Here is a 21,600-nt window from a genome sequence, read left to right on the forward strand (position 1 = left end):
CCTCCCACTTTATTTAATCATTTGTATAATAGTGATGATGTACACATATTCATGTGAATAAAAAGAGAGGAGGCTCTTACTTCTATGCTGGTCAATAGATGGTGGAAAATCATAATTGAATATATATATATATAATCACTTTAATCTTCATTGAATAATGTTCCTTTAACAAAAATTATTTATTATTAAATTATCTCGTGAAAAAATCATATAATTTAAAATAAGAGAACTTATTCTTCTATCCTCAAATCTTTTTCAATCCCTTCTTCTCCCTTTTAAAGACAAATACTTGGGAGGGTTGTTGTTTTTAACAAATTGTAAGTGCTCTTTGGCCTTAAACCATGGCTTGTTGTTATGTTTCATTCTTCATTCTTCGAGACTTGTAATTGTCCCGAAAAGCCTCATATAATTATTTCTTTGGGGCTAACACAAAAGTAGTATTCTTTCCTCTTAGGAGTATATACATACATTTTATTTTATTTTAAACGAAGGCTTTTTGAGGTCTTTTGGTGCCTGGAGGCATTAGGTATTAGAATTATGATGTATTTCTTGTTCTTCTTATAACAGCTATTATTGTTTTATACGAGTACATATATGTACATATATGTTATATGTCTAACCATATTTAATCGTTGCTACACTTTTTTTTGACAAATTTATAATAATAATTGAAATATTGAGGAACTGACTCTTATAAGGAAGTCATTGGTTTTCATTTTTTGTTACATTTTTTTAGTGGTTATAATGAAATAATTATACTAATATATATGTGTTACGATATTTCTGGTCAACATTGTAGTAATTTGTATCAGTTGTGGTGGCTGTTCCTTTATTCAAGTCTCTTAGGGCGTTCCACACAGATGTCTCTTATAATATAGGTACGTAGTCCACTTAAAAACATAAATATATATGTATTTTTTTAAAAGGAAGAGGTCAATACCCCAGGTCAGTGGACCTAGTCGATAGTTACACCTAATGACTTGAGTTATATATAAAATGTACCTAGCAAAGTAGATATGTATATAATTTGTAGTATTTCCAGAGGTTGAGCGAAGGAAATCATTCTTATAATTAGTATTATATGTATAATTCTATGCATGAGTCATGCTTAAATAATTATTATTAAACAGTAAGTAGGAAGAAGTCTTTAACGCAAATATATATATTATATAAAAACAATAATTAATTGAATTTGGCGTAATTACTTTATAGTTTATTATTATATCCATCATGGGCTTTGATTTTATCTCGTTTTCGTAGTTGGGAAAAGGTTGATGCCAATCGATGGTATTTTCCCAAGTTTTTTTGTTGCTTTTGCGAATTTATCAGTTGCTGTATTATTTGGCAATCCTCCAACCAAGTATCATATGTATGTGTGTAATAAAACCAATCAAGGAAGAATGTATTTTAATATTACCTCCAAAATGTCAACTGCACGCCTTTTTCGACTTGTAAAAGGAAGGATTAAATAACAAATTAAGTAGGTACATTATATGCTTAGATAAATTTATATTTTGTAGGTATATTGTAGTCAAGAAATCGATTATATGTACAATATGTATATATATATTTTTATTCAAACCTAAACACAAGTATTTGCAAGTCATTTTTAGACCCTGATGATTACTATGCGCGAAATAAATATATATATATACATATATAATTACAATTTATTGAAAGGAACTTTTCAGTAATGGATTTTCCGTGGTGGACTTAATGATGGTATCAAGATTAATTGAAAAATAGACTTATGCATATTTTTCTTCTTTATTTATATATATATAATCAGTGGTTCTCAAACTTTGCTACGGGAAGATTTGTATTGGAATGAGTGTTTTTACTTTTTCTAACAAATCATCCAAAAAATATGGCTCAAAAAAAGGACGTCCAAATGATCAAATTTAAAAAATGTTAAATAATGGTCATACTTGGAGATCTTGATATTTTCACAGGTGTAAAAACACCTCTGTATAATTTTTGAGAACAACTGGTATAACTAAGACGCTAAAGATCGATTAGTTTACGAAACAAGGAAATTGTCTTCTTGTCACTTTACCAATATATATACCAATTATATATGTATAATTAAATTGTAAAATGATTCAGCCTAGATACCCTTAAAGATGTACCGTTGATTGAATATGTATTGGGTGATAATAGGTTAAGAATATTACTCATACTAAAATAATGCATTTATTTCTCCATTGTGACTGCTTCAAAAAACACGCTTTTGCTCAAATAAAATACGTACTTAATAAGACAATTATCATTGTTTGTCCCTCTATTTTAAAGACTAAGTGTGCAGACTAAATATATATTATACATTGACCAATGATTACATACATTATATGTTGATGCAACATCTCGCTTTATGTGCAAGCAGATTGCATTACGTAATGACTGATATATACAATATGTACTTGTGGATGTGTGGTCATACATACTTTATAAACGCCTGTAGGTTGTTATATTGATGTATGTACTTATCGTATGCAAACTTGATGCAAACTTCTGAGCAACTTGATTATGGATAGAGTAGTGTTGAAGGTTAAGATAAATTGATTATTATTTTATTGAGAGCCACAGGATTAAATCGCTAATACAAAAATATACAGGTTTTTTTGTCAGCTGTCGCTTTTTTGCTTCAAATTCGAATGAGTTCTTGTTAAATTGTGAGCTCATTTCAACAATTATTGAATAGTTGTTCTATAGTTGCTAAGAATCGGCCTATTATTGACTGACTACCAACTGATTTTGTGTAATTTTTTTTTGTTTCTTTTCGTAACGACGTCATTTTTTGGATTTTTCTTTGATTTTTACATACTTGCAGTTCATATTTAATACAATTATATATATTTAATAACGTTGGATTCCGATCTAAAAATCCCATAATAATTTATGTTAGACCGTGTTTTTCAAAGTTTGACACAGGCGGTCTAGTTTCAAAATTCGGTCCCACAAAAAGGATGTTTTTTATTATTTGTAATACCTATTTTTTAGAAAAGAAGTCTTCTTTAATAATTTTTGTTGATATCTGAGTAGAGGGCAATTTAAATTTTAGTCCATAGATATCCGTTCAGATTGGTCTAGAAAAAATCACTGCTAACTGAATTGGGTGAAAGGGATCTCAACACTTGTCAGGGAGAGTTTTCGGGGGTAATTATTGGCTGGCCCCCGCTTTGTGTAGACTTTTTTTAAAATTAAACTGAGAATAAATTTTTATGTGAAAGCCATATTTTATTGATCTTAAAAAAGTAAATAAAAATTTTTTTAAAAAAACTATATTTGATGAAATATTCATATTTAAAAAAGGCCGCTTGAAGATATTTTGATTTTAAAAGGTTATTTGGAAAAAAAGGCATATATTTTAAAAAGAGTGATGTTATTATTTTTCAATATCAAATTTTAAAAAAGAAAGAAAAATAGTTATATTTGCCTCAGAGTATGTTTATGATAAAACCGGCCAATGGTATATACCTTTATGGTATATTGCAATTTTTCCTTTAAAACGAAACAGGGGAGGGGAAAGTACAAAATCTGTTGGTAGTTAGTCAATTCTTCGGAACTATAATAATAATATAATTATAATAGAATAATGATTATGCAGAATAGCTCACAACTTAATAACAAGAACTTATTCTAGTTCAACCAATCAACGTTTAAAATGAAAAAAACAACAACAGAAAAATTGACTACGGACAACAAAGTACAGTTTAAAGTTTAGTGTTACTGAAGATGGATTCATCCTTTTGAGAGCAGATCCCACCTGTCTTTTGATTTGATTTGTATTGCAATCATAAGGAATGTCAATAATTCAAAGAGATAAATTCTTTTGACTTAATTTCATCTTCTTCTCCAACAGAAACATGAGCATTCTTTTTGGATCTTTGAAGAGATGGTTAAGCAGTCTACATATTTGTATTTATACAAAATTAATGGGACTTGAATGTCAGGATTGTCTTTGATTATTATGTACATAGAATGTACTCTTTGAAAAGCTTGAAATATATATACATATATAATATGTACCTACATAATTCTTTCTCACGTATGACGTAACATAATCATCGTTTTCTTCATCCACTTTGCTTCTCTTTTCTTGTGTAATATCCCTCACTTTACCTTAATTGAAAAAAAAAAAACAATAACTAAGGATTGAAGGAAGGAAATGTCACAATCAAGGAAGATGATGAAGGGTTAGATAGAGTCCCGGAATGGATGGGTCCCTCAAATTTGTAAAGAAACATTTTAATTCAATTTTTGAGGAGTTTCCTTTCAATTCGAGTTTCTTTGTTCTACTCGTCATTGTTTCATTGGTGTGACTCTCACTTCTCATAATTAAAGAGGGTGTATGTAACATACACCACTAATAATATATAAATATATATCGTATATAAACATGGCTGAACATTCAAGACATATGATCGACGTTTCCGTTATCTGTTCCAGGTTCTTAGTGAGTGAAAATATATGTCTATCAATGATTTGATGTCTTCAAAATCTTAGATATACCATGAGGGATTTATATGTTATTTTATCAAAATTGAAGCTACATAAATATATATATATTCGTTTTCAACAAAATAGTATGTCTTTATTTCCATAAGAAGCATTAACTTGTTTAATTAGATGAGAGCTTTGATACATTTTAAGAAAAAAAAAGTGATTAACAATCACTCATATGTATAAGTGTGTAATCATTTGATTACTTTTGAAATCCGTGCTCTGTGACTACACATTATTATGTAAATGCATAAATAATATTAACTTTGATTTTAGGTTCCATACTCTGTTGCGTTTTGTTTCTTCTCTTCTTATACCTGTTCATGAAGTTTTTAATGATATAGATCTTCCGTTCTTTATTCTGCTTTAAACATAAGTAATTATCTGTTTTAAAGAAACCTGGTCATAAACAAATAAAACTGTAGTTTATTTTTTGTATTTAGTTATATTAATTATGCTTGCATTTCAAGAAGTCGTGAGTTTCATTAATTTGTCTTATTTAATTACAAAAAAAAAAAGAATTATTTTTGTCTCTGTGATATTTTTTAAAACTATATAATATAATGATTATACTGGGTGAGGCCTCAAAAATTAGAAAATTTTAAAAACCATTTTTACTTCTATGCATATATTTTATTTTGTGCCAATTTTATGGCAGAATTTTGAAGCAAAAGTTGGTAATTTAACAATTTTTATAAAATATGTCTCCCTCCATTCTGAGTGATGGCTTCGGTTTTCCCTCCAAGATACACCAAACAGTGAAGTGGATTCATGTCGGGTAAGGACAAAGGACAGAAGACAGCCATGTTCTCCCTGCAGAAATGCTGTACTTTCTTGTACGTGTATGAGGGACGCCATCTTGGGTAAGAACATAGTTGTCCCTGGTTAACGTGATCTTCAACCATGGCAAACCATGATCCCTGAGGACCTTGTAGGCGACGTCTGTGTAGACTTTCTCCTTGGCTTTGTATAAGTAGGAAGACATCTTGCTACCTTTGGACACCACAACGTCGAGGACAATGACCTGAGCTGGATGTTTGGCCCTGAAGATTCCCTCAACCTGAGCTCTTGATTCAGCCAAGAAGCGATTTTTTCTCTTGTTAAGAACAGCGTACACTGTGAATATATTCTTGTGGTAGTAAATCTTGTACGTGGAGGAGATCGCACACCATCCGCCATTTTGCTTGTTGCTCGGACATTCTTGATCGCACAAAAACAAAACAAACATCAAATTGTAGCAAATTTTAGAACAGAAGCTAAACGAGGAGGATTCTGATTTTTGAGTCATTGCCCTGCAGTTGTAAAGAATTGACAATTGAAGAATGTTTTGGAGGAAAGTAGCTTAGGTGTAATGACATTTCATTAGATTAGTTGCTGCGAGCAACTCGGAGATGAAGGAATAAACAATAATGCAACTCTGTATCAGTAATGATATACATAGGCAGGAGTTACAACGATGTCGAGCTTCTATTCTACTCCGAGTCCGACAAGGACTTATTCGTAAAGCTCCACAATATAATCATCAGTATTAATATTCGTCTTTCATGTATCTAATTGTGATTTTTTTGTACTTGAATCTTATCTCTTCAAGAATAAAAGAATTAATATAAAAACATTAGGAAATAAAAAAATCACACAGTACAAAAAGTATTGCACTCATCCAATGTCATATTGTTTACAATTATAATAATGATGTTTTACTTGGAAAGACCATTGACTATTCATATACAAATTTATTTGATGGGATCTTTCATTGTGATGATTTTACCGATGCATCTAGGGTACTTTTGTAAAATTTTCCTGCAAATTTTTATCCAATTAAATTAAATGAGTTTTTTTTTTTTTTTTGTTAGTTCCCAACGACAGTAAACCAGGGCTCGCAAAATTACTGAGTCCCCAGTAGCTCTTTGAACAGGCAGGTTTAAGAATCCCAAAGTTAAATAAATTGTCACAGTTTTTGGTTTTAGTGTTTTATTATTAATGGTATGGGTTATACTTTTAAATAGTCTGTCAGGCAGACAGTGTAAAATTTTAGTAGCCCAAATGAAAGAGAACATAGCTTGGGACGTTGAGGGAGTAATTTTACGAGCCCTGTATATATTAGGATTACTTTGCCATATATTTATCAGAGCTTACGACCTACGAATAATTCTTTGGGAATATATCATTTAATTAGAATGACCATATTTTTATTTCCAAAAAAGTGGACATTTGGTCCGATCAGAAACAATTTTAGGGCAAAAAGTTGTACTAATATTTTGAAATTAATACAATTTAAGAATATCGCAAATATTAATAAATTTAGACTTTTGTATTTTTTTTCAATACATTTCTTATTCATTTTGGTCTTTTCCTATATTCTAATTTGAATTTTTTTTTAGTTGAACAAATCGACTTGATTCACAAAAAAACATAACATTATATATCATGCCTTTTTTTAATACCAGACGCTCTGGACAGGATCTAAAAAGAAAAGATATCAAGGGGGAAAAGAGCACGATTAGTCACCTTTTAATTTAATTATTTGATGATATTAGCTTCTTGGATGATATTTACTATACGAAAATTTTTACTATGTGCATGCTTAAAAAATAATACCCTATGAATCAGTTATAACAAACTTACAAATTATTATTTAGTAATAGCTTCACTTGGTATAGAACAGAAAACATGCATGCATTAAGTGTTTATGGTTCACGACTATCAAAAAATATATTTTTTCTTTTTATAGGAAATATATTAAACCTCAGAGTATATATTACTTACTATCTCATCCTAGAATTTCCCGAGTTCCTAAAATTTAAAATTTGGTTCCTTTGGGGAATGAGAAATTCTTTTATAATATAGACTTAATAAATTCTTATTGTGAAGTTAAGAAGTTTGCGTGAACAAAAAATGTTTGCACATTACAAGTAATACATATATGAAATCACATATTGCTATTAATTAAGGTTGTTTAGGCCTTTAATATGGGTCCTAAAATCGGGTTTGTCCATCTTATTGGTTATTGACTAACGTCCTAAATTTTATTGAAATTTAAGGTAATTCTTGATTTAACTCTTGAAGGTATTATTATTACTAAAATTATCTATTATCAATTTATAATTCGAATTAATTTACTAAAGTATTTAGTATATTTAAAAGGCATAAATACATTGACATTTTTGTTCATTTAGGCCTAATTAAAGCTTAAATTAGACTAACTCACATTTTGCAAGATTAATTTATGATGACGTCACTTGTATTTATCCCTGATAATCGAATTTATCAGTGATTGTTTTATAGGACACAACTTTTGGCTCCGATCCAAATGCGCCTTTTAAAATTTTGTACCTGACGGAACACAAACTTTGGGGCCATTCTTTTTATTATTTATGAAAATGTAAAAGGTTGGACATATTTTTCACTAGCAAATCACTTATTTGTTTAGAGTTGTTGCTTTTTTGTATGTGAAAGAAGTTAATTATCTGTGAATATAAGGTTTACAACACGAGATGAAATGATTATATCCAATGCTGGACAATTTGATCAATCAAAAAAATAATATAAGCAGAAGTACCAAGAGTAGGTAAAAATAATAATAAAATGTTAAATGCCACCATATCCATCAACACTGAGCAAATGGACACTGTAATTTATTTCAAACAACAACAATTATGACCAACTGAGGTATGTAGATAACCATGTAGGTACATACAAGGAGGATTGTGTAATAAGTAATAACACTACAATGGTCAACAATACACAATCAGAGTTTTCCGCAGAGGGTAAGCTGGAGGGGCTTTTTTTTTTTTTTTTTTTTTTGAATAAATTATTTTTTTTGTAAATAGCTATGAATTTTTGAAATTTTTTTGTGAAAAACTGTGAATTTTTGACATTTTTTCCCGAAAAATTTAATATATTAAATTTTTTTTCCAAAAAATTAAATTTTCTGTCAACAAATGTGGATTTTTCAAAAAAATTTTGTCAATACCTTTGGATTTTTCAAATTTTTTTAATTGAATTGTTCTAAATAGCTGTAGATTTTTGATTTTTTAAAAAAATTTAATTATCTGTTAATAACGATGGATTTTTGAAAAAAAAAAATCCAAAAAATTTAACTTTGTTCAATTGATGTCGATTTTTTTTTTTTTTTTTTAAATGAAATATTTGTGAACAGATGTAGATTTTTGATTTGTTGTGTTCATAAAAATTAATTTTATGTGAATTGCTATGGATTTTGAAAAACTTTTCCAAAAATTTAATTTTCTGTGAACGGATGTCGTTTTTTAAAATTGTTTTCCAAAAATAAGTAATTTCTTATGAATAGCTACAGATTTTTGAAATTTGTTTGGAAAAAAATCCAGAAACCAAGCTTCCCCCCACCCAAAAAAAAAAAATAATAATATTTATATATTAACCCTGCAGACCTCCCTGACAATAGTCTATAGTTTATAATATTTTGTGGTCAAGAAGAGTTACTTACATAGGTTGTGAGGGTTTAAAATATATATGGCTGCTGGGATTTTACATCATATCTATGAAGGATAAACGTTTTTATATACCTCAACCACAATCATGTACCTACATATGAGGAAATACCAATTAATAACAATCGTGTAACCCATATGCAGTTATGCAAATGAATCTTCCCCTCCTCTACATAGAGATAGATGCCTTGGTGAATCTGCCAACCATCATTTAGAATTAATTAATTATGTGAGTTTACTTTTGTTATATACAAAACCCCCTTCAAATTAATTAAACTCCACGTAACATTTTTAGTTCGTGGGAACGAGATAATTTTGTCAGTATACCTAGAAGTATGTAAGTACATCTGAGGCTTTTTTTTTTTTTACTTGATGAAGGTGATTATTCTTCATGCTATTAATTCTGCCAAAAGTGTCTTTTTGTGATGAATAAAGACTATTATTCCTTTTAAAAATATTTATACGTATACCTATTAATTGAATGTTTTTATATTCCAGGATAAGCGGAGGAGAAATGGTTTCTCGCCGTAAAATTCTATCTCGATCCAGGGATGATCTGAATCTCGATGGAGGAGGGCCTGCCATACCGGATCCAGATGAAGAGGATATCTGGTATCAAAAGGAAAAACTATACAAGGTACGTACTTGATTGCATTGGTGTCATAATCCTTATATGTAGGACCATTAATAGAGTGTTTTGTGCCATTGATGTATTTACTCCTTAATTTATGAATTTGTGGCGCGAAGGACAGAACAAAAAACACCTTAAGGAAAAAACTTGCAAAATCAAATCAGTCGTAGAAGGAAGTGCATTTTTTTAGTTCTACGTACATAGTCTGATTATAAATATAAGTACAACAAAATAGGTTCCTCGGTTCGAGGGATTCAAGTATCCATTTAAGTTAGTTAGGACGTGTCGTTTTGGGTGGGGCTATGCATATAAAACCTATATGCATGTTTGATGTTCATTTTTATATCAATACTACTCACACATTCCAATTCACACACAAGGATCCCTAGGTAGAAAGAACAATGGTCTCTATTATAAAATGCGCCATTTGCACGTTTCAAGGACTCATTCAGAATTTCACATGATCAATTTATGTAAATATTCATAGCTAGCCGCCATGGAATGATGATTGATACGAAGAAGACCACCACTTATTTAATTTGGCATAAACCTTTATATATATCTATAAAACTATTTTTGGCTCATGCAAAGAATCTTATAAAGTATGAAATATTCTCCCTCTGGTCATTTTCGTAATTACCATTTCAAAAAAAAAATGTCAAGTCGAGTTAGGGCCGTATTATATTATTTATGAAGGTAGATTGTACATATATTAAAGTATGTAGAACAGATTTTTCAAGGGTATCAGAGTTACTTACTTTTTTAATATGTATATTAACGTATTTATACTTATTTATTTATGTAATAAATTATATTCACTTTACAAGGTTAATTCTTTATTACTTTTTAATTGCCTTGAATAGTAATTAAACATTTGGCAAAGGATGTATATACTTACAAGAGAAGCATTCCTTGAAGAACTGTAACTGAATTGATAGCACAGCTTTACCTCAATAACATACAACAAGTCTACACTAGGGTGCATCAAACACCAGGCTATGTTCTTGAATTTTCTTAGATATTTCCCTAAATTTGACACATAATAATAGAAACATGCTAGAGAAAAATCAACAAAATCGGAGGTAGTCCTGGGTGGCCACTGTGGGCTTGTATACATATATGTACTCGGGGGTATAAAATTAAAGGTATTCACTTCTTTTGTTTTCTCTAAAACCTAATCATGTTGGGTATCAAATAAAAGCTCTTGATAGGAATATAATATAATTTTTAAAGGATTCTTATCTGATGGGCTCGAGTACAAATACATTGGCAAGAAAAAGTTTGGAAAAAAAATGGAATTTCACTTATTTTTCTAACCACCTATGAATTTATCATCGGATAATACAGTAATTACGCTATTAAAATGAAGAAAAATTAATATTCAATATGGATATAAACATTTATAAGTGAAAAAATCAAAGTATTTTTGTTTACATTTTGTATGTATCAAAAAACCCTTTCTCTGCCGCTAAAACTATTTTACAGTTTTTTTGCATTATTGTTGTCTGTTTTTCAAGAAAGGCAGGTCTGATATCATTCTTCAAAATGTTCTACTTACTTGAGGGGAACTTTTCCTAAACTTTTCTGTCTAGTTGTTCCCACAAACGCTCTATTGGCTTCAAATCAGGAGATTGAGCTGACCATCGCATAATAGATAATATGTGAGAGGTTTCTATTTTTCAAAGAAGTTTTTGCAGAGCTTGGATGTATGTTTTAGGGTCGGGGTCATGTTGAAAAACAAGCTTCCTTCCAAATAATCTGTATCTAGAAGGAATGGCATGCGTCTTCAGGATAGAATGATAACCATTCTGAGAAATTAACTATCAATATCTCATACTTGCCAGTGTGAAACAGTTGAATTTTTACAGACAAATAGTTTAAAAAATGTTTTATAGATATATTTTTTCATAATATTTTTGATCGGGTTAAAGTAAAAATTAATGATAAAATCATAAACATTGATGAAATGACGAAAAAGTTTTTTTTTCAAAACTTTTTGTATATAAGTAGTGATGTTATATAAGACACCAGTCCCGTTCAGTTCAGTCTCGGTTCCAAGGACTGATCAGACCAGTCCTAAGACTGGAATAAATGAGAACTGACACAACATTATATATAAGAACTCGGGGGGGAGCATAAGACCACTTCCGATTTCGTTGATTTTTTGTCTGTTTTACCAAGTATTACCTTAAAGAGAATAGCTAAAAAAATTTATCAATAAATTTTATAACACTAGCCTTCAAAGTCACGCTTTTTTTTTTGTCATAAGAACGACATATAGAAAACTTAGTAGAGTTTGATTTCTAAAACTCTAAAATTCACTAGTTTGAGTTATACCGCTCATGTATCCTTACTTTAAGCTCCTTAGACACAAGGTCACTCTTTGCAAACCCGTTGTAAGTGAAGGATTACTACAAGAGACGGATATTCAAGATCATCCTTGGAGAAAAATCAAATCTCAGTGGTCATGGGCAGTTCAGTGGGGATTTCATTAGAAGATATTCCTTTCCACTCAACTACACTTCTCCATTGATGAACGCCGATTCCAAATTTGGGATCCTAATCTCTTGAGGGATTTAATTTCACACTTCATGAGTTAGACTGCGTCCTCTCTCTCTCTCTGTTTCTTCCACTTTTCTTCATAGCTATGGAATACAAATATAAGGACTATTCTTATATAATCAATTCAAAAATAAGTTTTATCCTGTAAATATTGCTATCTCAAATTGACAACGATAAAGATAATTTTTGAGGGAACTTTTTTATATTAAAGCTTAGAATTTCAGCTATTAAATGAAACATTTTTAAACTGTATGAATATATATACTGCTTGAAGTCTCTATATAAAATGTACCCATTTTCAACTTTAAACAGCAATAACTCGCGTTATCAATATGACACATACATTTTATAAATAGTTTTGAAATCATATTATATTAGACTTTGAAATGTATTCAAATAATTTATTCCTCATTACAACAGCAATCGCTTAAGAATAACCCAAAAAAGGTACTTTTTTCTTATGGCCATAAGGTTTATAGATCAAAAATAATACTATATTTGGAATTAAATGATCAAGCTCTAATAAGTCTAGTCTAGTTCGTTCTTGTATTGTTCTGTCTGTTTGCACTTTAATTATTAGGCGTTTGATACACCCTATTGCACAATGTATTTTGCTGGCAAATATCGATTTTTTGCTTCCCCTAATCATGTTTCTGTTCACTAATTGGTTGAAGTTGAATTATATTTTGTATGCAGGAACAATTTTTTAGTATTATTGAATGATGGTTGGGAAGAATTGGCTAAATTAATTTTTGGCCATTGTTCTGGTTGTTGTTTTTTTTCGAGGGAAGATTACGAGTGACTCTAAAAATAAGAGAGTAAGAGACGAAAGAAGTCAATATCAATCATTTGCAGAATTGCATAGTAATACGTTGTATCATAGCGATGGTGTGACCTGAGATTAAATAAAACTCAAGAACAGTTTTTATATTTGTGTACATGACCACTGATCCTATCAAAATATTTTGAGGCACATTTGATGTCTCCAACTAACAAGCTTTATGTATTCTTCTAAATGTCAACAGCTTTATGGTTTTTGACATTCCTTTTCCTTATTCTATCAACTATTTCGCAACATTTTTCAAAGAAAAATCAATGCTTGAACAGGATCGAAGAACATAATTCATTATCCCTCCAAAGATGACAATAGAAAATATATATATATTATGTACATACGTACATTATAATAGAGTCATAATATGAAAGTTTTTTCGTGAGGTAATTATGGTAGAAAGTAGAGAGGATGGAAGATAGGACTAATCAATGACGATACACAATATTTGCTCTTTTTCTCGAAAGTAAGGAAATAAATTATGATGTGAAAAAAAATATTTAGAGAGAGATTTTTTTTCTTCAATGGTCTATCGAAATATGAACGATAATTAGGATATCGCAACCTCGAACATATATATATTGTAAACTCCACTTATAAAGTGGTTAACCTTCAAAGTTTATTCTATATAGGAACTGACCGTTTCTGTTGTGACTCTAAAAGTTGTTGGTTTTTTTATGTTTTTGTTTTAATGTAAAGACTTCAACTCATTATTATGTTTTGTATGATCTATTTCTTGTGAAAAGAGGAATGTCTCATTTCCTGGATTTGAATCGGCATTTTATATCTAATATAATATACATACATATATCAAAACGAGATATGTAATAATTAATGGCAAACACAATTAATTTCAACTCTATTCGCATCTACTTCATCTTAAAACGATACGACAGTATAATAGGTACATTAGGGTGGAGCCAATTCCCCAATTTTGTTGAAATAACTTTTTTTTAGAAATATTTATTGACTTAATGAACACATTTGTACAATTTCATTGACTTCTGGTACAATGAATAGAAAAATCAACGCAAAATGAAGCGAGAATGATTTTTTTTTATTTGAATTAGATTACTTTTGTAATCTTTGACAAATTTTCTGAAATTTATATTAAAAAATAATTCTGATTAACCCTTTGGATACGTCGTAAATTGCACTTAAATTTGGCAAAATTGATCTACACGATAATAAAAATTGATTGATTTTATTTGAAAGACCATATCTCGGCCAGTATAAGTCTATTCAACCAAATGAAAGTTAAAAACTATAGTTAATATTCTAGAATATCAGAACTTATCCAACAAATTTCAATACAAAACCTATAATTGACTCAAATGTGCCAATGAAATATTAGAGGTATCATTATATATATAAAGTATAAAAAGTGATTTTTGTTAAAGCTTGTTTGCAGACAAACCACATATATTAATATTTACCATGAGCACAAAGATAATGAAATTTAGGGAAAAGTGACTAAAAACTATAAAAAGCACATTTTTAAATGTTTCACTTTTATGAAATATTTATTTTTACTCACTATTTTTTTACTACAAAATTTAAAAACTCTTCTCTATATTTTGGTATTAGATAATAATGATTCGAACAAGTAATTTAATAATTTTTGAAATACTGTATATGAATCTAAAACATGTATATTACAGAAATAAATATTACACAGATTAAAATATCCTAAAATGTGTTTTTTGTAGTTTTTTGTCACTCTTTCCAAAATTTCATCAGTTTTGTGCTTAATGTAAATACTTATATACTTCAATCAAAAAATTGTACAGAAGTAGTGTTGGATCGGTCATAGGATGATTTACAAACCAATCTCTCCCCCCCCGATCGATTTGTTTACCATTCAACGGTTCTAAGGACCGATACGTCAGTAAAAGGATATAATGATTGCTAGCTAGAACGTATAATATTAAGTTCCAGCCATTCACCTCCTATTTGAAACTTCAAATATGTTGTCTCTTTAAAGAAGGTTGTAATGAAGAGCTGAAAGAACATAGTTAGTAACTGCAGGACTGCAAATTTTTTTTAGACCGATCCAACACTACTCCGAGGTGTTCATTAGATCCATAAACAGTAAAAAAAAACAGAAAAAAGGTTCAATTATGTTCTGGATACCCGTCTCAACCTAATGTACATAAATACTTTGTACTCTACAAATCTTAGAATAATGCAATACAAAGATTGTCGCTATGAAAAGCGACCAACACTATTTAAGTATATACATGATTAAATATTATAATTTGTTTATTTTAAATACCAGGGGGCATTATTAATTATTGTCGCAACCTTGTTTTATTTCATTCTCAACCCGAAATTGATTGTCAACTCATTGTATCTTCGTCCATACTATTTCCTGAATCTCTACAAAAGGCCCCTGTCAAATATGTTAAATGTAATTGAGTACAGCACAACTTCCTTTAGATAGGAGTCTCACCATACACTAGTCATGGTTAAATGTCGACTCCATCTTTTGAGAATATATGTTTGTTCGTACATCTAACAACCCCCTTTCCTGACTCTTCTCAAGTTTCAATGAGACTTATTTTTAAAAATGTCACATTAAATAACTTTGTGGTTGTGTATATATACAGATATGGGAAGATTTAATCAAGTTGTTCAGGTGGAAGAAAGACTATGTAGGAACTCAATAACATCCTAATGAATCCATCTATATATAAATTTGCAAATAAATATTTTAAATATTTCGATAGCAAGGGGGAACCATGAATAAACAGTGGAGAGAGATATAATTTGCGTGAGGAATCTACACTGTAGTGGGAACTTTTGAGGTTCTTCCTCTTCACGAAGCCCAATATTCCATAATCCAGTGGCGATAATCCGGTGATGAGGCAGGGATACAAGGCTAGAAATCGATGAGGTTTTCCTTGCACCAAACTTTAGTTGTTATGGTATTATGGCCAGTTAGTGAGTCTTTTATAACCTTATGCATCAACCCCTGGATCTCCTGGGGATCCAACACCAGTCCAGAAGTTTTCATTGTCTATCTTGTTGTGTCCTCCACTTCTTGGAGAGGATATTGCTGGTGTCAATGAACCTTCTGCCTTTAGGGAAATCTCAACAAAGAAATTCAAAATGTCCACGACCTCCTGTACAGAGTGATGGGCGCTGATAAAATTTGCAATCCGTTGTCTTATTGCCATTTTTTTTATAAGCTAAGACCGATTGCAAGTAATAATGGATTTATAGAGCTCTGATTGGTGTGGTGCGACTTGCTTACACACAATGTATGTACAATGTACATGGCATATAGAATATGTGAACATGAAGCCCTTTGCGTTTTGAAGTTAAATTATGGGCCCTGATATGTCAGTGATTATGTACCCCAAAATATTATGAGATTCACCATCTTGATAATAAAAAAGAACCCAAACGAATGAAATACATATAGATATAAGTAGTAAAGGGTAGATTATATAATCAACAAAGACAAACTTCAAAACGAAATAACAAGAATTAAACCTGTCACTTATCAAAATCGAATCCTCTTATATATTTATGAACTTTTAAATAACCTACACTTTTGTAAAGAGCCTGTTTGTTGTATTTCATTCATTAAAGAGAGAAAGAGTAAGAGAGAACACAAACGTCCAGTCAAGGACAAATAATTTATTATTAGAAGCTCTATTACCTGGGTCAATGCTTTAGCATGAGTTTTTGCTTTTTTTTTCTCCCTTGAAGCAACTGTTGATATGATACATTTATATGGATGAGTGTCTATTTATAAAATTTTCAAGGGCAACCCAAAAACCAGTTCTATATAGGTATATGTACAATATATATATATATATACTTGAATACGTACATACACACGTATACATATATTTCTAATAATGATAAGAGTTATAAAAAAATTTATAACGAGATTTAATATTATATTTTATTTCAAAGTCAACCCAAGGAATTAGACCCGTTTTGCCAAGGGTTTACCTCTGTATATCTATGCACATATGTAGTCTTGGACCCGTTCACACTTTTTCTATCCATACGTTCATTTCTGATAAATTTCGTTCAGGCGCTCATTCGTTCATTTCTTTCCGTTCATACATTTTTTTATTGAAACGAAACAATGATCACCTCATTATTTTTGTTCAAATTTATTTGGCTACAAAATATATTCTTGTGTTTAGTTACCACAGAGAGCCTCATGGAATCATTTTGACTGACGTATGTAAATATTTTTATGGTATAATAATAGAGTAATTTAGTATACTCTCAGTACCCTAGCGGACAAATAAGTAGTGTGTACCCAATTAAATTTGGAGGCAAATTTTCGTATTTGTCATGAAATAAAATAATTATCTGGAGAAAAGTTATAGAAGGGGCAATAAAATAAACGCATTCAATTTTTTTATTTTTTTATTTAACTGTTAAATATTTTCCAGTTCAGGTTCTCAAAAATGAAAGGTGTTCATTTTTCACTCAATGTCCAAGCCTAGTATACTGGTTACGTGGTTGAAATTTGAGTATAATAAAGAATAAGAAAAACACGTTAGATAAATTGATTATTCCTCCCATCAGCTGACAAGCTATATATATTGACCCCCCTCAAAAAAAAAAAAAATACCGAAAAGTGGCCTCACAAAGAGACAAAAGTATCGGCATTGCTGTTCTCCTGGGAGAGGAACACACACAAACAGATATCTGAAACTTGACTAATACAAGGAGGACGACAATTTACAACGTCAAGAAGGACGTTAATGACGGTATTGGTATCGAAATGAAGCCTGGAATTAGTGCCTGACCCAAAAATAAATCCAAGTGGCAGACCAAAATAGACCAAATAATCCATGCAATTCAACGTTTCTGAAGGTACCATCCAGAATACCGTCAAGAAAGCAGGAGGAAGAGTTTGACAATGTTGGAGCGTCTGTTATTGACACAAAAAGCTCGTCAGGACAAGCCCCAGCGTTGTCAAGAACCCGAAGAGCACATAGGCTGGTAACATTACCACCACCTTTTGACTGCATGTTGAGGCCAGGGGATGCCAAACAAGGGTACCGAATCTTGATGCGCTCAAGGTTTACATTGAGGAGCATTGTAACTTCATTATGACTATCTATCAGAGCTTCCCCGTTGCACGGAGGCCATTATTACAATCAATAGAGGCTACATTGAAGATTTAGTATGTGTTCAACACATGTTCTCACGTCTCTTCAAAGTTTTAGTAAATGTAGCTCCCTGGTTTCTAGAATCAAATTTACTAAAAATCCAGATTCAATGTGTACAGATTTCAATCAAGCACCCAGTATTATAACCAGCTATATGACTGATGATAAACTACTTATTGATAAGCACCTGGCGTGTCCTTCAAATGAGCCATAATGAAGTTGAATGAGGCTCTGGAACCTTTTTTTTTTTTTAAATATATGATTTTCCCCCTTTCCTTCCACGTTTTTATCAACTTCATCATATATACATATTTTAAGTTTGTGCTATTGTAGAGATATGATGATGATATTTTTCATATAATATAATATAACAATTTCACTTAATTTTTATATATATTTTTGTACACAGATTGTATTATTATCTGAATAATAGATACAAATATTAATAAGAATATTTCCTTGTATTATTATCTGTGTAAGCATCTGTCAACGAGACTTTTATTCTTCGTTTTCTGTATGGAACTCATATTCTAACATGTTATCATCATTTGATGTTTGTTTGGAATAAAGTCCTACCTACATAATATGTATATTAAAATATATGAAAAGATAAAGCTATCATCGATATCATATACATGTCTTTGTATGAGACTCATAGAGGTACAAACTGCTCCAACATCTTATTTTTTACACTTTTAAATTTCTATGAATAATTATTCATGGTATATTTTGAAAAGGAAAAAAATGGTATAACTGATCTACACCCACAAAACCTCATCATGACGTGCATCTCCTATTAAATAATAATAGCTTAAAATCAAATAAAATAACGCTTTATCCTCTTTTTATATGGGGTAAATTAGCACAGATAAAATTTTGATTAGAAATCAAGTAAAGTAAAGAGTTTTTCAATAAGAGCGCTTCAATTTTTTTTTTTTTAAATAAAACCCAAACGGTTAAAAATTTTGCCAAATTTATTTTTTCAGAACAAATTATAAGTATATATACATTGATTTTCGAAATTCGATTTATTTAGCATCACCACCACACAACCACATTTATAGAAATCCAGTAGCTCAACAGTAATATATTTCCAATGACCAGTATTGTAGCATTTTTGCGTTCGATATTTTCTTTGAGCCCTTCTAACGTCCCCTGCTTTTAATGTATATCAATGACGTCACACACACCCAAAAAAATAATATAAAGGCATTAAATCGAGCGATTGACGCAGCCATTTCTCAAAATAACACGCTAACCAAATTTGCTTTTCAATAAATCGATTGTAACTTTTGATGTGTGACAAATGGCTGCTTCTTGTTGAAATCATATATTTACAAAGTACATACCTTACAGTTGGAGCTTAAAAAAATCAGTTGTCATGGTGCAATAGCGATTTCCATTTACAGTAATGTGGCAATTATCAACATAAACAAAAAAAAATAATGGCCCAATGATCCTTCTGGTCTGAAGTCTACAACAAATAGTAATTTTTTCGTCATACAATTATATTAATATATATATGTATAATATTGGAAATTTAACTTTAGAATTTTTGTTTCTAAAATAATTAATTGTTTACGAAAATTTTAACATTTCAAATTTTTTTTTTAAATATTTTTCCAAAAAATTGAATTTTTTGTGAATTACTGTGGGTTTTTGAAATTATTTTTTCAATTTCTATCTCGTAAAATTTAATTTTAATTATTTTTCCAAAAATATAGTAATTTTTTGATTTTATTTTTCCAAAAAAATTCTAAAAACCAAGCCCCCCCCCACAAAAAAGCAAACAAATATATATATAATCCTGCAGACGCCCCAGATAATAGGCATGTTAAAAAAAAGAAACCGAAAATCAACATGATAACCCTGATAATTTGAAGAGTGTTTTGGAGTAGAGAAAGAATAAAGCTTAATAATAGGACGTTTAATTAGATCAGATACAGTCAGCTGTGGCAAGGGAGGAAGGAGAGAAGGAAATAAACAAAGGCATTTGCTAGAATTACTCCGATGTCAACCCCAAATTTTACTCTGTGTCTAACATGTACTTACAACTATAACTCCGTAACAAATCCTCAGGGTTACACTCTGTCTTTTATGAGCACTCACGAATGTTAAATATGGTTTCGAATATAATTCAACCTTTTTAGAAAAGGATGTTCACTACTCAGGATTTAAGTAATAATGACAACTACTAAGGAAAAGAAAATTCATTCTTCAGACTACCAATTCCAAAACAAACGGGACAGCTAAATAATTTACATCTCTATTGATATGTACTATCCATTAATCTGGGGAGGGGTCAATCAATAGCCACCACCAATTGTTTGTATCAGTGCTACAGGATACGCTATATCCCTATTTAAACACACGCCTGTATATCAAACAACATTTCCCCCACAAGAAATTATTCATTAGTAAAATTGATACAACGACCGAATTCAGTATTCCCTGTTTTAATTATTTATTTTTATGAGCTAAGGATGCTAGTCTGTTTTCTCTGAGTGAATGTGATTAAAAATAATTGTTGTACTAAACTCACTCATAAGCACTTAAATTATATATTATGAGAATCGTCACAACCAGCCTATTTGCGAGCTTTAAATATTATTAAAAATATACAAGAGTCAATTACCAAACCATAAAAACAAAATACAAAAGAAATACATACAGTCTCAATTTTGAAATAAATGATTACTTCCACTGACAAAGTTGAAAAAGTTAGTCTCTGTTTGTTTGTTAGTTGTCACAAGGATTAATCCAAAAGTTACAGCTGGGTTTTCATCAAATTTGGAACATAGTACGAGGTCATTAAATTTGTGAGATGTCAAAGTTACAGGTCAAGGTAACACAAAACGTAAAATCAATCATATCTTTGGAACAAATTCAGATATGTAGCTCAATTTAAATTTAGGTGTGGAGGTTTTGCACTCTACCGAGTGTCCATTCTTGTTCAATATTGTTTGAATGTTGCAAGTGTGCATATTAACTTTACTGATTAATAGAGGCATTGATTACTGATCCTCATATTAGTATAAAAACACTCAAATGACAGATAAGGACTAGAATGTTGTACATAGTAACATGAACTTTACTAATTAAAAGTGTACATGCATTTAATTAAAATATAATAACATAGTCAATATATACATATATAAATAAATATAAAGCCGTCACTTTGTGGAGAGAAGGATGATGATGAAGAAACCACATGACGTAAACAAAAAATATCATAATTTATATTTGTAGTAGTAATACTACCTATGTAGATTTTCGTTGATATTACGTACCTTTAAATCATTCCATTTTCACTACATAGCATGTATGTACACATAATAATGTGTCTAAAAATGTCTGTAGTTACAATATTATTTAAGTTATGAACTACTCCCCCATATGACGTCATTAAAATCCTTACATATATATAAATAATAATTATTTTTTTTTTTCCAAAAA

The 21,600-nt window shown here is 30.2% G+C and overlaps 1 protein-coding gene across 2 annotated transcripts in view; it reads left to right on the plus strand.

Moving 5' to 3' along the window:
* The window catches only part of LOC121121286 (expansion), a 152,981-nt gene that overhangs the window by 99,358 nt on the left and 32,023 nt on the right, over window positions 1-21,600 (plus strand). For both annotated transcript variants that reach the window (XR_011781260.1, XM_071890173.1), the window contains exon 2: window positions 9,471-9,609. Coding sequence is in view for 1 of the 2 variants with exons in the window: in XM_071890173.1 (XP_071746274.1) it covers window positions 9,471-9,609 (139 nt within the window). In the remaining variant the exon portion in view is untranslated. The remainder of the gene's footprint in view (window positions 1-9,470; window positions 9,610-21,600) is intronic.

The sequence above is a fragment of the Lepeophtheirus salmonis genome, chromosome 7 (genome assembly GCF_016086655.4).
Source record: "Lepeophtheirus salmonis chromosome 7, UVic_Lsal_1.4, whole genome shotgun sequence".
NCBI classification, from domain to species: domain Eukaryota; kingdom Metazoa; phylum Arthropoda; class Copepoda; order Siphonostomatoida; family Caligidae; genus Lepeophtheirus; species Lepeophtheirus salmonis.